This window comes from Lygodium microphyllum, chromosome 17 (assembly GCF_053477565.2).
Source record: "Lygodium microphyllum isolate KBCC chromosome 17, Lygodium_microphyllum_v1.1.10, whole genome shotgun sequence".
NCBI classification, from domain to species: Eukaryota; Viridiplantae; Streptophyta; class Polypodiopsida; order Schizaeales; family Lygodiaceae; genus Lygodium; species Lygodium microphyllum.
Window position 1 is genome coordinate 120,139,761 of NC_141151.1, and position 18,248 is coordinate 120,158,008.

At 40.0% G+C, this 18,248-nt stretch overlaps 1 protein-coding gene across 1 annotated transcript; it reads right to left on the bottom strand.

The window, feature by feature from the left end:
* Nucleotides 1-3,621: 3,621 nt before the first annotated feature.
* On the bottom strand, nt 3,622-17,853 carry LOC148022303 (3-oxoacyl-[acyl-carrier-protein] synthase I, chloroplastic-like). Its single transcript, XM_087697935.1, has 8 exons — nt 17,393-17,853; nt 14,281-14,630; nt 4,944-5,375; nt 4,630-4,803; nt 4,437-4,550; nt 4,233-4,334; nt 4,032-4,098; nt 3,622-3,925 (listed from the first exon to the last, which is right to left on the bottom strand). Exons 1-8 carry the CDS (start codon nt 17,502-17,504, stop codon nt 3,858-3,860), a joined length of 1,419 nt encoding a protein of 472 aa, XP_087554061.1. The 5' UTR covers nt 17,505-17,853; the 3' UTR covers nt 3,622-3,857.
* Nucleotides 17,854-18,248: the final 395 nt, after the last annotated feature.

The following is an 18,248-nucleotide window of genomic DNA, read 5'->3' on the forward strand; positions in this document are numbered from 1 at the left end:
CACCTTTCTCATGGGATAAAATGTACTATTGGCCGATTGCACACCTCCTCACATCAGCTAGAGATTGAGACAGGTAGATATAGATCCATCCCACTAGAGGAGCACATATGCCAGATATGTCAAATTAGAGTGAGAGATAGAGGAGTCTTATATCTGCCATTGCCCAGTGTATTATGAGTGTGTAGTCATTTCCATTCTCTTTAGAGATAGAGTTGGACCACTATCTAGAGTCATGGATTTCACCGATCACACTGATGCCTTGGCCTCTTTCTCCTTGAGATATGATGGGTTCCAGACATGTGCCTCAAGAGTATAACTACTCCAAAACACCGAGGCCCTTTACAAAGGCAACTCATAGACTTCTTTGCAAAGGAGATTCAAGAGACTTCAATACAGTTACAACCCCAGTCCACATGAGAGAGAGACTCGCTGCTATAGTTCACACACAAATAAGGAATATTGATTGATCAAGCCATTCAACTTAGCGGATCCAAACGTCCTAAGACTCAACATAGACACTGATGACACCTTCATAGGCAAATAGGGGGGATTATTACTTGGGCTAGAGCTAGGCCCTCCATACCCACATGAGATTGTATCACTTGGAGCTCATGATTACTAGACAAAGCTCCATGTTTTACACACAACCATAGTCAAATTCATTTCTTATTTTGCTTTGTGCTACATATTTTTCCTAAATAGTTGTACCATCATACACATGATTGTAACTCAAGGTCTCAAAAGTCATTTTGCCCTTTAGTAGTAATATATCATCTCATCTCTCTCTCCCTCTCCCTCCCTCTCTCTCTCTCTCTCTCTCTCTCTCTCTCTCTCTCTCTCTCTCTCTCTCTCTCTCTCTCTCTCTCTCTCTCTCTCTCTCTCTCTCTCTCGTTGCATGTGTTTCCTTTTACAAGTTTGCTTTTCTTTTGTTTTGGGGCGGGGGGGGGGGGGGGGGGGGGGCGCCCCGGATGTCACAAAAGATCAATAAAAAAAACATTATGTTGCACAAGGCAAAAGCGAGACTGTGCACATTATCCAATACCACACCAAGATTGTGTAGTATATATATATTTTAACATTACCTTATTTCTCGCAAGTGGAGCTTGTACATATGACTACCACACAATCTCTCATAGTCTCTTTATTAGGAGACTATGTGCCCATATATATATTATGCCTCTCTCTCATAGTTTCTTCAATGAGACTTTATTTTCTTTTTTTTAATGATCCATTATTGAATCCACCTATAAAGTCATTTTACTACTAATTTTCTTTTATATTTGATGTTCTACACATTGCTTTCTTCTAGTTATTCATGTGTATTTGCTAGCTAAGGAATATCAATATTGGAAGCATAATATTATTAACATTATTTAGATGTGAAGTTGCTTACAATATTGAACAACATATCTACTCTAGATAACACATGCATTGAGTTGGAGCATCTAGTATATATTATGTTGCGGATTGCTATATTGCTTGCGTATCTTTGATGTGTTAAGATGTCACTCATGTATTGAGCTATGTGCATACTACGTTTGACGTTTTTCAACAAAATTTAACTTTTGAGCTATGGACTATCATGCATGTCATGGACTATAGTGATTCTTTCATGTATTGACAATGTGGTCTAACATCCACAATGACATTTTGGCTCATTTTTATGGTTGTTGTCTACTTAATTGTTGGTTACATGTTGAAATTCTATAGAAATTCAACGCTGAAATTCTTTCATGTATTGGCAATGTGGTCTAACATTCACAATAACATTATGGATCATTTTTATGGTTGATGACTACTTTATTGTCGGTTGCATGTTGAAATTCTATAGAAATTTAATAATGTTGTGTCAAGTTGTCTAAAAATTTCCCCTACTTACGAATCATCTTATACTAAATGTAGCCAATTTTTTGAAACACTATTTTGGGTTCATCATCAAATAATATAGTTTGTCATATCAAGAAGCTTTAAGTGATGAACTTTGCATATTCAAAGGAGCAAACATATAATGCCTTCACACAAAACAAGTCAATAAAGCCCATCTATCTTAAGGGCATTCTTCCACGTGATCACTATGAGAAAGGGTACTACACTCTAGATCTATTAGCACAAGAAGCTCATTGATATTAGAGTGAAGCCAAAGCACTCCCATGTCTAGTCATCTAATTGAGTTCAACACTATTTTGAGCCTTGAATGCTCAAGAGATTAGGTTCAAGGATACTGCAAAGGCTAAGTTCTTAGTTATCACATTGCTTGAGAGTTGGAGCACATTTCATATTACCATAAGCTATTCCACACCACTTCAATATTGGAGTGTCAAGTATAAATGTTGAGAATAGCTTGCTCATGTAAGGGGTCAACCACAAGAATGTTGATGCTAGCAGCATCTCTAATGCTTTGATAGTGAAAGGAAGGCCTTGATCAAGAGAGAATTCTAATATTGAGGGAAATCTTGTGACAAAGTTAAGTGTTATAGTCTGCCATGTTCTCTTAAAAAAACAGTAAATGCTATAATTGTGGCAAAAATGCCATTTAAAAGGTATTGCTACAAGTGGAAGAGGGACAAGGCGGCAAACGATGAGAGATACCTTCTACAAGTATATTGCCTTTTCATGTGTTATTACCATTAGAAGGTGGCAATCCTCCTCTTACGATCAAGAACATGAACAAAGGTTTCATTAATTTGCGCATCCACAAGGAAGCTAAAAGCCAATTCCATGAAAATTGGATGTGCAACGATTTGGAAAATTCGATATGTAACTAAGTGCATAACTACACATCGTGCCACTTGTGTAGCAATGCATACATGTAGTTGAGCAGTATGCATTCATACTCGCAGATAATATAGACCAATACATGTACAAGCAACCAAGACATCTTCCTTAAAACCTGGAGCAAGCAAAGTTTCGGTTTATTCAAAGTGAGCAAACAACTAAAGGCAACCGTCCCAGCAAACCAATTAGAAATAGTAGCCACCACAAGGTACACTCATTAAAGCTGTGCTCAATGAGTTAGAGTGGATGTCGTTTAATACTTATAGAGTGAAACTACAAGCAAGCCCCAAAGAAAACTTGAAATTCCAACATCTGCACGAGTGATCCTCCTTTAGAACGCTCATGAATCGTCCGTCCTCTTCTTTTTGCACCGCATGTTTATGATTTCGAACAGATGTAAACTGCATGGGAAATTCGCGTGTAACAATACATAAACTCGAAATTACTGGGAGTTCTCTATTGCAGGAACACGTTGGAAATCGCATGCCCTCGGAAGATTTAAAGTTGTGAACATATAATAGCCCAGAAGAAGTGCTGTGTATTATTCTGCAATTTGCACGTGGTAGTCCCTGAAACTTGCCTTTGTTAGAAACGTATATAGATTATGGTACGGTGGTATCAAGGTCGTATCTTCAGTGTACTTCGAAACCCGGTAAGGTAACTTTCTTAAGGGGAGGAAAAAAGCACTCTTAATTTCTCATTATTTTCGTCTATATCACAAACTTTCTTCTTTGGCGCGCCTGCTAAACTACCCTTTGGTTTAGGACTCAAAATTCCACGTACAGAAAATACCAAAAAATACAAGAACTAGACTGCCATACCAGACTTCCCACGTGAAACTCTGCAGGTTCAATTCTTACTCTGCACTCAAGAATGGTATTAGTCACTGTACCGCTCACGGGAATAATACACTACTGCTCAAGAGAATAATGCACTACTGACCAAGCTAATGAATTGACCTCAATCTGCATTCTCTGTTTGTTCTGAAAACCTACCTGACCACTAAAAAAATGGTGCCATTTTGGCACCGCCTCAATTTCCTCTACAAGCTATCAAGAAGGCTCTCCTCCAGCAAAAGTCTCTCAAGGATTGTAAGGAGCAAAGACAACCACAGAATTGTGCCCACCAAATCCAAAGGAGTTTGAAAGAGCTGCAAGCACCACATTTCCATAATGAGCTACATACAGCAAGGTGTAAAATAGAACCACGAGCATGGCATTGCACAGATTTTAAAGCAAAGTTATTTCAATACTCACCAACATGAACCTCATGTTGCTGCTTTTTACCAGCTACAGTATCGAACTCCACTGCGGGTTCCGGGTTCTACATGACAGACAAGATTCTTCAGAAAAGCCCAACAGTGATTTTGTTAAATGTGATCTTCCAATAGGAAAACAACTGATAGCTAGACAAATCATTCTGTGATAAGACTGTTCGTTTGACACCACCAGACTTACAAACTGATTAATTGTTGGATGAACCCAGCCTGTGTTGATAGCCTTGATTGTTGCAATCGCTTCAAGCCCTCCAGCTGCTCCTAAACTGTGCCCTATCATTGACTACAGAACAGTAGCATGCTGTTAAAACTTATATCTTGAACCAGTACCATTACTGCCATGACTATGGAACAAAAAATCAACGGAAGTAACATTAGGGCTTACCTTCGTGCCGTTCATTTTAATTTCTCTAGGATTTTTGAACACTTTTCTAATGGCATTTACTTCAGCAAGGTCACCAACAGGTGTAGACGTGGCATGAGCATTTATGTAATTGACCTGCAAAAATCCCATGTTGTTGACACACCTACAGGGGGTGCATTCACAAAGAAAAACTGCCACTCCTTTATTTATCTACCTCTTCAGCTGCAACTCCTGCATCCTCAAGTGCCCGTTCAATGCATGATGACACCCCCAATCCATCAGCTCTTGGATCAGTCATGTGATAAGCATCACATGTGACAGCCCCACCGAGATACTCAGCAAAAATTGGTGCTCCTCGCTTCAAGGCATGTTCCAAGCTCTCCATCACCTTCATGCAACAATAGAACAATAAAGAACCAGTATGTTTTGTCAACACCAAATTGAGAATTAGCAGCCACAAAAGTTGAGGTAAAATGTGCAAAAACCCCAGTTCTTTCAAAGGAAAACTGAAGAGAGAGAAATATTTACCAGAACACCAGCACCTTCACCCATGACAAAACCATCTCGATCTTTGTCCCATGGCCGAGATGCAGTCACAGGATCATCATTCCTCTGAGAAAGTGCCCGGCAAGCAACAAATCCTCCCAATCCCACTGGAATAATGGCTGCCTCTGTTCCTCCAGCAACCATTACATCTGCCTCACCCCTCCGGATGTGGTTTGCAGCTGCATAAAAACAGTAGTTCGAAGTTGCACATGCTGTTGAAATAGAGTAATTGGGGCCCATAAGCCCTAGTTCTATAGCCAACAACGCTGAGCCCATGTTGGTAATAGCATAAGGAATGAAAAAGGGGGTTATCCTCTTGTATCCTTTTTCAATCAGGGCCTGAACCCCATCTGAGAACACGGTCAAACCCCCCATGCCTGACCCAACCAGAACCCCTACCTTCTGCTTGTCAACCTACATAATAGAGTGAAAACAAGACCGTCAAAAAATGCCCTTTGGATTCAACCAAGTCTCCTGCTTAGGCAAAACGGAAGCGTGCAGGTCAGTCTCTATTTTGAACAATATATCCAGAAAAAATGAAGAGAAAATTGTCCATCTGACATGTAATAAAAAGGAGTATTTGCTTTTACACTTTCATCTGTGGTGAAGAAAGGTAAGAAAAACAGACTGTGATCTTGTGCGCTTGCACAACCAACATACAGTTCTGCACATGCTAAACGGAAATATGACCAAAAGGTACGGTACAGGTTTCACATAAACAAGGTTTTAGGCTTTTAAAACAACTGTAAAAAGTTAAGGAATAATACATGATTTTCTCAAAGCACACAGAAGGCCTATCAAGAGGACAACTGCAGATGCACCTGCTATGGACAGCTGCTCCTGTAAGGATAGCACTCGCTACTCACAATTTTGTGAGGAAAGCCAGCAAAAGCCATGCAAGTACAAAATTGGCAAGTCGTGCTGAAACCAGCCTGCCTTCTCAAAGAGGGTGGTAATGACTTGATTAATCAACAATTACAGCTAGAAACTAATTACATAAAATTGAAATGCACGACTTACCACTTAATCTTGGACAACGTACAGCCAATTGGCCCCAAAATTGGTGCCCCTTGTAATATTTATTTGACTTGTATTGCAATCCAAAAGGAATACATTGAGATTCCTTGAATCTCCTTTGCTCTCCAATTGCCTCTTGCTGTCTCGAATGACCAGTGAGCCTTCAAACCAATTTGCCCCTTGGTTTGTTTGGGGAATGGCCTTCAACTATGCTCCTTGAGTGACAAATTCAGCCCCAAATGTCTACTGGCTGGATCGTCACTTGAATCTATTGAAATTGCCCCAATTTAAGTGATTGAAGTTCAAGTCTCTAGACCTTCATTCTGAGCAATCTTCCAAAGTGGCTGTCAAAACCTAATTTTTGCTATAAATTTGGGTTTACAGCAAAGATTAGTCGAAATCTCCACCTCTAATGGCTGATCTTGCTGAAAATTGCTCAAGAAAAATGGGAAAACACTAGAGGATGAGAGAGTGCTGAAGAGAGAAATTTCTGATTTTCTGCACGAGAGGAGAGAAATCTTTCACTGCCGTGTTTTGGACAGCATTAAATGCTATCACCTGCTGCCCTAGGGGCCTTCTACTGCTATCACCAACTTGCCTACTACTAGACAGCCTCTGAAGACAGTCACTTGCTTGAAAACCCTCCTAGCTGGCCTCCAATGCCTCCTAATCGCTGGTGCCTACAGCAAAACAGCTCCTCCATTAATTCTCTAACTTGAGAATGGTCATTTTCCCTCTCTCCCAACCTCCAAAAACATTTTCCTCGCTTGCATAGGCAAGTTTTGCCAAGTGGCAACCTCCCAAAACTATATCCAACATAATTTAGATATATTAAATTGATTTTCAAAATGTTAATTTTGAAAATTAATTTAATGATTATTTACAACTCAAGAAAAGTAATTTGACTAACCAACAATTAAATTGGCTAGGCCAATTTATCACACAAGTGATCTTGAGCACTTGTTAGCCGGGATTCTAGTGTCATCATTCACACTTAGAGCTAATTAAATAGTCTAGGCCAAATTCTAACGCCATGTACCACCTAGTACCTATCCAATGCAACGTGCTACAACTTTTGCCTTTAGGCACTCACTGATATTTTGTCCAACATTGTGAAATAACTAACCTGGACCTCACATGTGCAAGTCACATTTGCACATTTAATTAACTCTTTAATCAAATGCTAAGCAAAGCATCAAAATTTCACGTCCCCATGACATATACACACTAACAAGCCTATATTTGATTGGTCCAAACTCCCAACCACTCTTTGCTCCAAATACTATTGCTGTCCCACCAACATAGTCATCCTTAATCATTATCATTATCATAGCCATCCACCAATCCGATGGTGTGGCATAATCATACTCGAGTTTTTCTACCATAAGTGCAATAGTGAAACATCTCAACCATGTTGCCCAAAACTAAATCCCAGCATGTAGGAAAGTGTTATACGCCAACGATCCTAGAATGTCATGGCCCACATGGACACCTGCCTTAGCAATACTAGCTACATCATCAATTGTTGCAAACTATATATCAACTTAAGCGATGGTCCTTGGATCTGATCTTTGAATAAAAAGTGTTAGTTACAACCAATCTACAACTATCAGTTTTGACTCCAAACTATAGAGTTTAGGGGTTTGTACCAATTGTTCTCTCCTCTAGTTGTGCAATAAGGTGTATACCCTACACTTGGTATCAAGGCAAACTCATTCTCACGACAACAAAGCAAAAAACCACTTGTTCTTACTCTCCTTGTTGTGCATTTAGGTGCTCACTGTACAGCTGGTATCAAAGCAAACTCAACCTTCAATCAACAAAAAGTACTTAGTGAAGTTGTTATACAATTTTCTTCGGTTTAAATAAAAGCCAACTTACAAGAATCAAGTAAAGAAATAAAGCCCTAAAGTAGGGAGAAGGTTAAGTTGTAATACAATCTACAAGGCCCAAATCGTGAACCTAACATTTCACCATCCAATCATTAGTCATATTCCAACCCTAGAGTAGGTAGAAGATAAAGTTGGTTTTACAATTTCTGTAAGTCACACACCCAAATGGTTGCACCATGAGCTCATTAGCCCCATCCCACACCAACTTCATCGCAAAGGATCAAAGGTAAGGGCTCCCAATGATAGGTATACATAAAAAGGCTCCAATAGGCTCACTATCTTTCATAGGCTTCATGCTTGTTGCTGATCGCAAGCTAAAGTGCAGTGATATATGCAATTGAGGCATCCTTATAGACTAGTGGATATAAAAGAATAAAGACTACTGATATCCTTTGAGGCTTAAACTGAATTAAGAAGTGTAGTGACGTATACAATTGAGACATCCTAATAGACCAATCGATATAAATGTAAAAAGATTATTAATATCCTTATGATACCACATGTAACATGCACGATTTTGGTAGCCAATCAAGAGACATACCGAGGCAATGCCATCCAAAACCTCCTTGGAATACCGTGAACTCTGTTGCCTCGGATCATTGAGTCTACCTCGCAAGGGGAGCTCAGCCCTAAGGATTAACCTATAAATAAGGTTCCTAAACAATACTAAGGTCACCTAACAATTTAGCTAATGTCCATCACTGGCAATTGTTTATACAAATCAGCCTAAACCAAAGCAAAGAGAATGTAATATCCCCATCTTCTATGTATCAATGGAGGCTAGTAGAAACGAAGAATTCATATGTGTCCACTAACTAAACATGCTCGTTCCCATCCTCATTATCTTCAGTTTGGACTGTTATCTCTAGGCCCCACACCGATAAGGTCAAGATGGAGGGGTTGGAGTGAGTTAGGGTAATAGGGAAATATTTAAAAGTTGTAACATTTTACCCCCAAAACATTGTACTATAGGATAGGTGCATATTGAATCGACAAGTAAACCATGAAATGGCTGTAAAGTTATGGAAATGTTTATGAGCACAAGACACAAATTTCAAGCATTTCAATGGTACATTTTAGTGAGACATTGCAAGCATTTCACACATTTCAGGTTTGACGACTCCTTACCCTACATGTCATGTGTTTCTACCACAACCGATACCAATCACAACATTGATTTTTCTTCACTTAAAAGCAAAATGTGTCTCCCTTGGCAATTACATTGGTGGCATAGTTGATCTTGATTAAAGATTTTCCTATGACATGGAACATATTCCATAAAATGGGTAACATTTAGGAAAATACTTTTTTGGTCAATGGGCTCATCTAATCGCGAAACGATGGACTTCGTTCAGCTCTATTTATTTGTCCGATGCTAACTACAATAAACAGTTTGTGAATCACAAAGATAGCCACTGTTTGGTTAAATTACTTTGTGCTATGCTTACTACATTACAGGATTTGCTGAATGTCGAGAGAACCATTCTACTACCTTTATCGTGCTTTAAGTGATAGCCTCGTCAAGTCAATATGCTGGTCTTTCTTCAGTTAGATTACTTTGTGCCATACTAACTACAATAAAGATTTAACCAAATGCCAAGATAGCCATTCTACTATCTTTACTCTTTGTCATGCTAAGTAAAGATGTCCACTTGATTCCATATAAGCCAAAGCAGATGCACCAGAGTAACCCATCTAATCATTCAAGTCACATTGCTTGCTTGGGAGGATTGCTTTTGCAAACCACCATTTACAATCTAAGTATAAGCACATGCATATGCTCTAAAGTTGTCATCTATTAATTCAAGATGTCTTTAAATTCCATGCCTTTTGATAAAAAGTTGCTTTTTGAGACAATTTATCATAGTCTTGGCAATAAGCATTCTCTTTTTACAGCTAGACTAATTGTGAATGAAAGTATTGATGTTATTTATACCACAATGATCATATGCTATGTTACTTCTACCAGTATAATTGGGGCAAACCCTAAATGATAGTGTTCAAGTATCGATCATATAAACTCATATTCTATAGAGATCTATGCTCAAAATTATTAGCAGATAAGACATCACAAAACTTAAAAGACAGCACACAAAGGAAGTATCAATGGAGCTTATCTCCACAACAACAATGGGTCTACCTAAAGAATCCAAATGCAAAAAGTAAAGCAATTTGGGTTCTGCCCAGCTTGTATCATGTACAAGCAGCCCTTTTTGGCCTACAACTTGGACTTGTGACCAAGAAATATATATCCAATATCCCATGTGAGTAATTTGACAGAGTATTAACATCCACTTCCTATATTCTAAAGCAAGAGAAAGCATGAAATATGCTTTCAGGAGGGCATAATTTAGACTAGATAGTCAACTAGTTGAAAAGAAGGCCCTGGCAATACGAGCTTCAATACCGATTGGAAATTGTAACTTGTGAGGTATCCTAAGCATGATGTTCTCAGACTTGATGAGAACTAACTCCCAAGAATATTACCTTCTTAAAAGACTTACCAAGTGGCATAGGCAACCCCCAATTGCACTTGTATCATCAAAATAAATTCCTTGTGTACTCTATGTTTACCCAAGCTTCTCATTTTCTAGCTTCTTTTCATCCTATGAGAGTGTTCCCTTGATAATGAAGGGATTGTCACAAGGGATGGCAATTTTTTGGTCCTAAAACATTCAAAATGGTAGCTTCTACCACCCCCAACCTGCTACATAGCCACAAGAAATGGCAGTTCAATGCCATCACCCTGTTGAACTAAAAATACATTAGCTTTACTTAAACAGCCCCAAAACATGCTTTATTAATGAAGAAACCTTGTTTATTTAAAAGGAACGCGATCCTAGAGAGTTTTTGTGTCCCACATGCTCAAATCCTTTTGGGAGGGCCCAAACTTTCTATAAATACATATGCTACCATCCATTCAGTCTTCAATCTCGTTTTTTCAGATTTCAGGTGTTTCAGCTTGCTGCCCACACCCCACTTACAGAGGACATCTCAGCCGAAGCTATCCATTGCTGTCTCCATCAGTTGGCGCCTGATTTCCAACCCTCTTCACGCAGTTTAAAGCCAATTCCAGCCAGGTGTCTGCTGTTCCTGTGCAGACCTGCTGCCATACAACCTGCCACATCATCGCAGCCTTGCGTTTGCTTCCTGTAAGCTGTCGCCCAGCTGCTGCAGGTGTCGACTGGCAGTTTTCTCTCTCTTCCAGCAATCGCCAGCTCCTACAAACTGTCGCCAAGCTGTTCTGCCTGTGTTTGGCAGTTCTCTCTCCTATTGGCTATCCTGCCTATGTTTTAAGTTTCTCTCTCTCCTGCAAGCTATCCTACCTGCGTTTTTACTCTCTCTCTCTCTCTCTCTCTCTCTCTCTCTCTCTCCTACAGTCTGCATTTTTAATCTCTCTCTCTCTCTCTCTCTCTCTCTCTCCTCATTGACGCCTCCATCAAATCCAGCTTCTCACTGCTGCGTTTGCTAGTGTTCGACATCCAAAGGCTGCCTTGCTGCAATTCGGGATCTGTTCAAAATACGACAATCTCTCCAGCTCATTACCCCTACCCTAATCCTTGCCTTGAGATACAGGAATTCGAGGTTCAGCATTCATTCACTAAATAGTGTGTTTGTTGCATGAGCATCGTATATTCAGTAGTCATATCACTTTATTCATTCACTGTGTTCATTGTCTCTGAGTTACCCTAACCCTAACTGTGTTCTTTTATCAGTCTGTGCTTTGTCGTATGGTTTCTGTTGATGTTTTTATGTTAGGGTATTTCTTCACACCCCATCACCAATTTTCCAATAAGCGGCAATGGATGAAAGAGGAAAATCAAGTATGGAAGTAACCAGACCAAAACACACATCTAATGGACCCTCTTTGAAGCTGAAACCACATCTGTGAGAGGAGATTAGTGCATTCAGAAGTAACCCAAACACCAAAGGAAGTACAGAACTGCCTTGCTTAACAGAAGCACCTCCTCTCCTTGATTGTTGAGAATCTGGCTCTTAAGGCTGCTCCACATTAGAACACGAGGCTAGCAGCAAAGACGTAGGAAGAAAGGAGGCTTCAAAAATGCACAAAAAGAAAAGAGCAAGGAACTACCAAAAGTAAAATAGGAACAGCAAAATCACACACAACAAAAGCAGCAATAGAAACCAGGTGCCTATAGACAACATGAATGGGTCAAATTCAGGAAACTGACTCACATACAAGAAAAGGAAATGGCTAAACAATGGTAAAGCTATGGCCTTTAGAATACATGCATCAAGGTAATTAGTAAATCGGTAAATGTTCAGGAGTAAGCCATCTAGTTTGAAACAAATCAAGTGATACTTTGAATGAAGATTTAGGAAATGATGAAATAGAAATGGAAATGGTGCAACCTCAACAACTAGAAATTATGCAACAGCATGTCCTGTGACTATGAAAATGCTGCAGCAGATAGGCTCATGACAGCAAAGTGCAACTGTTAACAACATGCTAGGATCAAATAAAGTGATACTGTTCTTATATCAAGCCTGACCAAGAGACTTTTCCAATCTGTCAGAAGCACAAACAATAGCAGGAAAGAAGTGAAGACCGTATAAAAACAAAGCAAGATTGCAAGAACCTGAGTTGGGCTGAGTTAAAAGAGATCACAAGTGGAAATGAAACTAAAAGAAGTGAATATGATAACAGGCTGCCTATATTTATTTATGCACAAAACACAAAGTATAGGCAGCACAATATTCAAAGTTCTGCAACCAACAGGCAGTCATGAAAATGACCAAATAGGTGGGCAACAAGTTACCCATGACCAAAATAGCCAAAGATGAATATATGCAAAGAACTACTCAAGTTAAAACTTTCAGGCCTTCAATGTCTCTCCTTGCCTTCCCTATTCTAAAGTGCATGTTTTAAGATTGTGGCTGAGCAATATAGCTGATGACATCACACATAGGTATGGCATTTAGTACTAGCTAAGGACAGCAGCCCACATCAGGATTCAGCAGTTTATCATGGCCAAATCTAATTCCTCTGATCACTCAAAAAATTCCAAACCCCTCAAAAGCCATTGATTTTGAAAAATGGTTGCATCAACCTCTCTGAAGCAGTTCAGTTTGTACATGTGAGGATGCCCCCCCCAATACAGCTAATCATTGCCTGAGTAGTAGCCCAAACAACCTCAGATTTTCTGCAACAGCAGCAGTCTAGATCAGTCTATACCCATTAATGCCTGCTTTGCAGCCTGAAACCCATGTCCACACAACCAACCATCAGCAATTAGACTTCAGACATGGTGGAAAAGACCAATGAGAATCAACACTTCATTTTGCATTTTCAGGTAGCAGAAGAGGGCTTCCAAGGGAGGAACCCCTCCCCCCCTGCCAAACAAAAGAAAAGTAATCTGCAACAACTGCCTGCACTGGTCTTCTTGATCCAATAGCCACATTTAGAACAGTATGCACAATGGCATGAAAAAGTATGTGACTTCCATGCTTTCAACATGATCATGCTATTTGGCTGCAGAGAATAATCTGCATCCTAGCTAAGCCTGCACCTCATACAAGTGATTGTCAATGAGAATGGCCAGTGCACAAACGAGAAGGCATGAGGACTATGGGTAAACCAAGGAATTGCATGCTGTATTTCAGCGTGTGGCTGATCCAGTTGGATATTGCTTCTGCCATTCACCACTCCACAGAGTGTGCAACTAGCCCACATACAATTTCGCAATTGCATCATCTGTTTAAGTTTCTCCTCAATCTACAAGCCAATCAGTTTGATGTCATATGAGATCTAGCTTCTAGCTAAGCCTGTACACAATACAGACATCAACCGGGATTTTCATCAACATGAAATATGGCAGATGGGGAGATCACAGCTGTGAAGATAACTGCAAGCAGTAGACACGTGCTCATCACAGGTTCATAGTCACATGACAATATTGAGCTGTTCTGCAAAGTGCAGTTTCCGAAGTCCATGAAAGCATGAGAGTGAAATGGCAAGAATGCACTATTGTACAAAATCACAGGCATGCCAGTTGACTTGAGGATTCTCAAACCAAACCAACTCCAGGATTGGCCTTCAATAAAGTAGCACACATAATTGGAGACTGATTCCATTTGATACGTTCACAGCAACTAACATTTGTACAAGTGAGACACCACCACCTAGCCAACTTGGTTATTGCAGCGTTCTTAAAAAGTAAGTGCATCTGCAGAGTGCTTTTCATTTTTGTCACAATTTCAATGAAAAAAAGCAGCAGTGAGAAAGGGCATAGCATAATTGTCATATGGTAATAGGTCAATAATAGATGCTGGATAGTAAAACAGAGAATGCGAAAACAATTAAAAGTAGGTGAGGATGTTATTAAAAAGACTTGCACTAGATACATGCAAACTGGATATTACCGGTTGAAAGTTAGGTGTAAATGTACCTTGTCCAAATTTTCTCCACCAAGTTTTGCATTCTCCAAGGCTTTTTTCCCACTCACGATGCAATATCGAAGACAATCATCCAGGCGACGATCATTCTTCCCATCAATGTACCCTTCAGATGAAAAGTTTTTAATTTGTCCTGCAAATCTTGTAGGAAACTTTGAAGCATCAAATCGATCGATTAGTCCAATGCCACTCTGTCCTTCCAGAAGCTTCTGATAATAAGTGTCTACATCATTTCCAAAGACAGAAACAAGCCCCATCCCTGTAATCACAACTCTCTTTTTTGGATCAGTTTCCCTTTTTGGTGCACCAGTGGAAAGAGTAGCTCTTGGGCTCAGCTTGACACCTAAAACCAAATAGAAGTCTCAGAAAAAACGCATTTGTGCTGCAACTACCATATATTCAAGCTCAATCCTTAGCGATAATGACATCATTCTCATAATGATTCCAAAACCAAGACTACAGTTACTACCTGAATTAGAACTTTCTATTGAGAAGGATTTCAACAAAAGCAATAAAGCAAAGAAAAAGTTCAGCTTAAGAAATATGCTCCTGGGCTGTGACCTACTACCTAAATCAGAATTTCCTTGGAACAAACAAACAAACAAACAAAACCATTTTTAGCCTTGCCATACAAATTGAAATCAAAATTTTACTCTCAATAACATACAAAGAAAGAAAAACACCTAACGTTGGCATAGCCTTAACATACTACCTGATCAATAGCTTCATTGCCATGACATTCCTAGCAAACTAACAAGGTTCACTTGCATTCAATTGATGCTAGCAAACAATTAAGTGACCTAAAATCTACCTCAAATATACGAGTGATGGAAGACATCAAACTGTACAAGTTTCAAAATTATAGACACTAAATAAAACAAACACATATCATCAGTTGCTTCATGATCTATTGGAGATACATCATGATCTACTGAAGATGCATATCAGCCAGGTCCATTCACCAGTACATGCACCTTGCTACCAAGTTTTACTGTACATTCCACTGGGAACCATTAGAAAGTTTGATCATACACATTCGTTTGATCATGTCCATCAAATTGCCTGGCATGAACTATAAGAAAGTCTGATCATACAAGTTTGTTTGATCATGTCCACTCAAATTTGCCTGGCCAAGTTTAACTCCTAGTTTGGATCTCCAAATAGGATTTGTAGGAATGGCCATTGATAGATGACATGGTTTTGTATCTACACATTATCACACACTTAGACCCTAGCATTTGTGCTCAGGGCTCCCTTTAGCATTTGGACTAAAGAGGTAGACCCTTAGGACTTTTGGCAAGGGATCCCCACCAACACTTATGGCCATTTGAAAACTCTCTGTCTTGACAATTTTTTGTTTTAAATCCCACAGTCAAAAAGCACAATACAGCCTTTTTCAGAAGGTGACAACAGATCAGTAGAGCACTTTATGAGCCTCAAGCATGTGAAGATCTAGAACCAAGCAAACCTAATGCAAATAAAGTTTGGTGTGTAACCTCAGCAAATAACAAAAGTATGGTGTGTAACTTCAGCTTGCACAGCTACAGTTGAGACATGTTAAGGGCTTATAATTCTACCATTCACCGTTTTAGGGGAGGGGAACTTGGACTATTTTGGTAATCCTCCTCAAATGCAAAAATTATTCAGTTTTCAGATTTCAGGTTTTCACTCTGGTTGCCTTACTTCCAATGCTCATGTATTACATTCCCCAAACCATGCACATAGGTTCATCTCATCATAGTTCCTTAATTTTCAGACTAGGCAAGTTCTGAGACAGAATTGGGAGTTTACAACAATATAAATAACTTGAACCCCAAACTAGGACAAGCTAATCAGAATATTCAAATAGCGAAATGATTCTAAGACTATGCACTGCAAAACACAAAGAGCAAACATTTTTTTGCATGTTTACAAATGAGCATGCAAATCAAGAAAAGATCCCTAACGCAGAATTAATAAGACTGGTATGCTGAATTAATGAGACTAGTATGCTTTCTGACTCTATAAAGCAAATATCCTGCTAGTAAACTTTTGAGGAAACAGGTTGTTGCATGTTTTGAGAATGAATATCCCATTGTGGCAATATCCTTGAAATATAATTGGTTGCACATACATATACTGTTACTGGGAAAATGTTACTTTCTGCTGGTGAAGATTTGGGAAAACTGTGTTTTTTGGTTCTTTAAGAATGAATATCCCATTATAGAGAGATCCTTCAAATATAATTGACTGGATGTCCGTGTTCTCTGTTTGGGTGAAAATTACTTTTAGCACTTGCATGGTCAGCATGGCAAATCCAGAGGATCCATCATTAGTTCTACCTTAGATGCTAAAAATGTCTGTGAAGATCCTAATTTTAAGATCTTCATATCCATCAGAATTACATGAGATCATTGGTAGATCCCCCATGTTCAGCGACCTATCAGCTTTCATGGTGTTTAATGCCATGTTCAAGAGCTGTGAGTGCACATGGCATAGTATGGCATATCCTAAAAACTATAAGACGTCATGCATAAAGTTATCTAGGGCAAAGCTACAGCATGCGACTCCCATACTCCCAACTAACTAGAATGAAAAGAAATGTCCATTTGCAGCTGCTTGAAAGGGGATTCTCAAGACAAGATCCCTGCATATTAACATGCATGTCATTTGCAACTCATTAGCATGGAATAAACTTTGCAGCTCCAGCTTAGCTACTAGCAAATATCGAGATCAATCATGATCTAGATACAAGTGCACCGTACCAGCATTCCCCAACGAAGTTCCCTCTGACCTTGAGCGTCGACCAAAATGCTAAAAAACATATCAGCTATTTTCTATTGACCAGCGTTATACAGTGCTATGTTCAAACGCAAGATGCTGGTTGAGTCAGCACATTAATGTAGCCAATCTTATGTTTGCAACTATGACAGAAGTGAGAGAGATTCCCACGGTGGCAGAACAGCTAACGCAACCTTTAGAAAAGAACAGTAACACATGACGATGAACGCAAGACAGAAGACAACGAGAGATTTCGCAAAATGTTCCCAGAAAATGCCGCGCCCTTTGCAAAGGAGGAGAGCGAACTCAAAACGATAAGCTAAACAAAACAAGATTGAAATGCACCTGGAGATGCGCGTTGTAGAGTAGGAGAAGAAGAACTGAGGCCGAAATCTGCAACTCCGTCGGAGGCGGCCCGCAAGCCATTGTAGTGCACGAAAATTGAAGAAGCCGCCATAGCTGAGGAGCTTAGGAGCGTCAACGGGAGTCGGAAGATTGGATCGTGCGTTTCACCGGGTCTGTTGCTTGTCTACAAATCGACGGGAATCCTTTGAGATGCGGCCGTCTTCTCTTCTTCTTCTTCTCGTTCCGACGCAAAAGGGGGGAGGAGCCTGGAGGCTATCTGGGAAGCTGGCAAAACGATGCAGTGCCCGGGATGAGGGGGATCGGGGACGGACACACAAAGAACCCCGGCCCCGTACGAAGCCGAGAGGGGGGGAGAGAGAGAAGAGATAGGGGGAGGCAGAAGAGACGGCTCACTTTTTCAGTGAAGCCACATGCAACAACGAAGCGAGTCTTTCTCGAGTCTCGTCCTCGTTCCCCCACCCCTACCTACATGCAGACCACCAGGTGCTGCCCCCACCTCTCGTTGCCCCCCTCAAACAAAACCTTCCACTGCAGAACACCCTCCTAATGCACACAATAACATATAACGTCTCATTCGCATGCTACCTACCTAGGCATTTTGGTCATTTTTATATCATTGCCAACCTTGCTTTCGATCTCATAAAATGTGAGCACACGTTAAGGATAGAGACCACAAAACCCTTGGTCAATTGGGTTGCTACCTACTTGTAAAATTTCTCTCAATCGCACACCATTGATGAGCTCTCCTTTTGATGGCATGGAATGTGAACACAAAGACACCTTGTGTTGGAGAAGGGAAATTGACCACAAAACCCAATAGTCCACTCTACCCCAA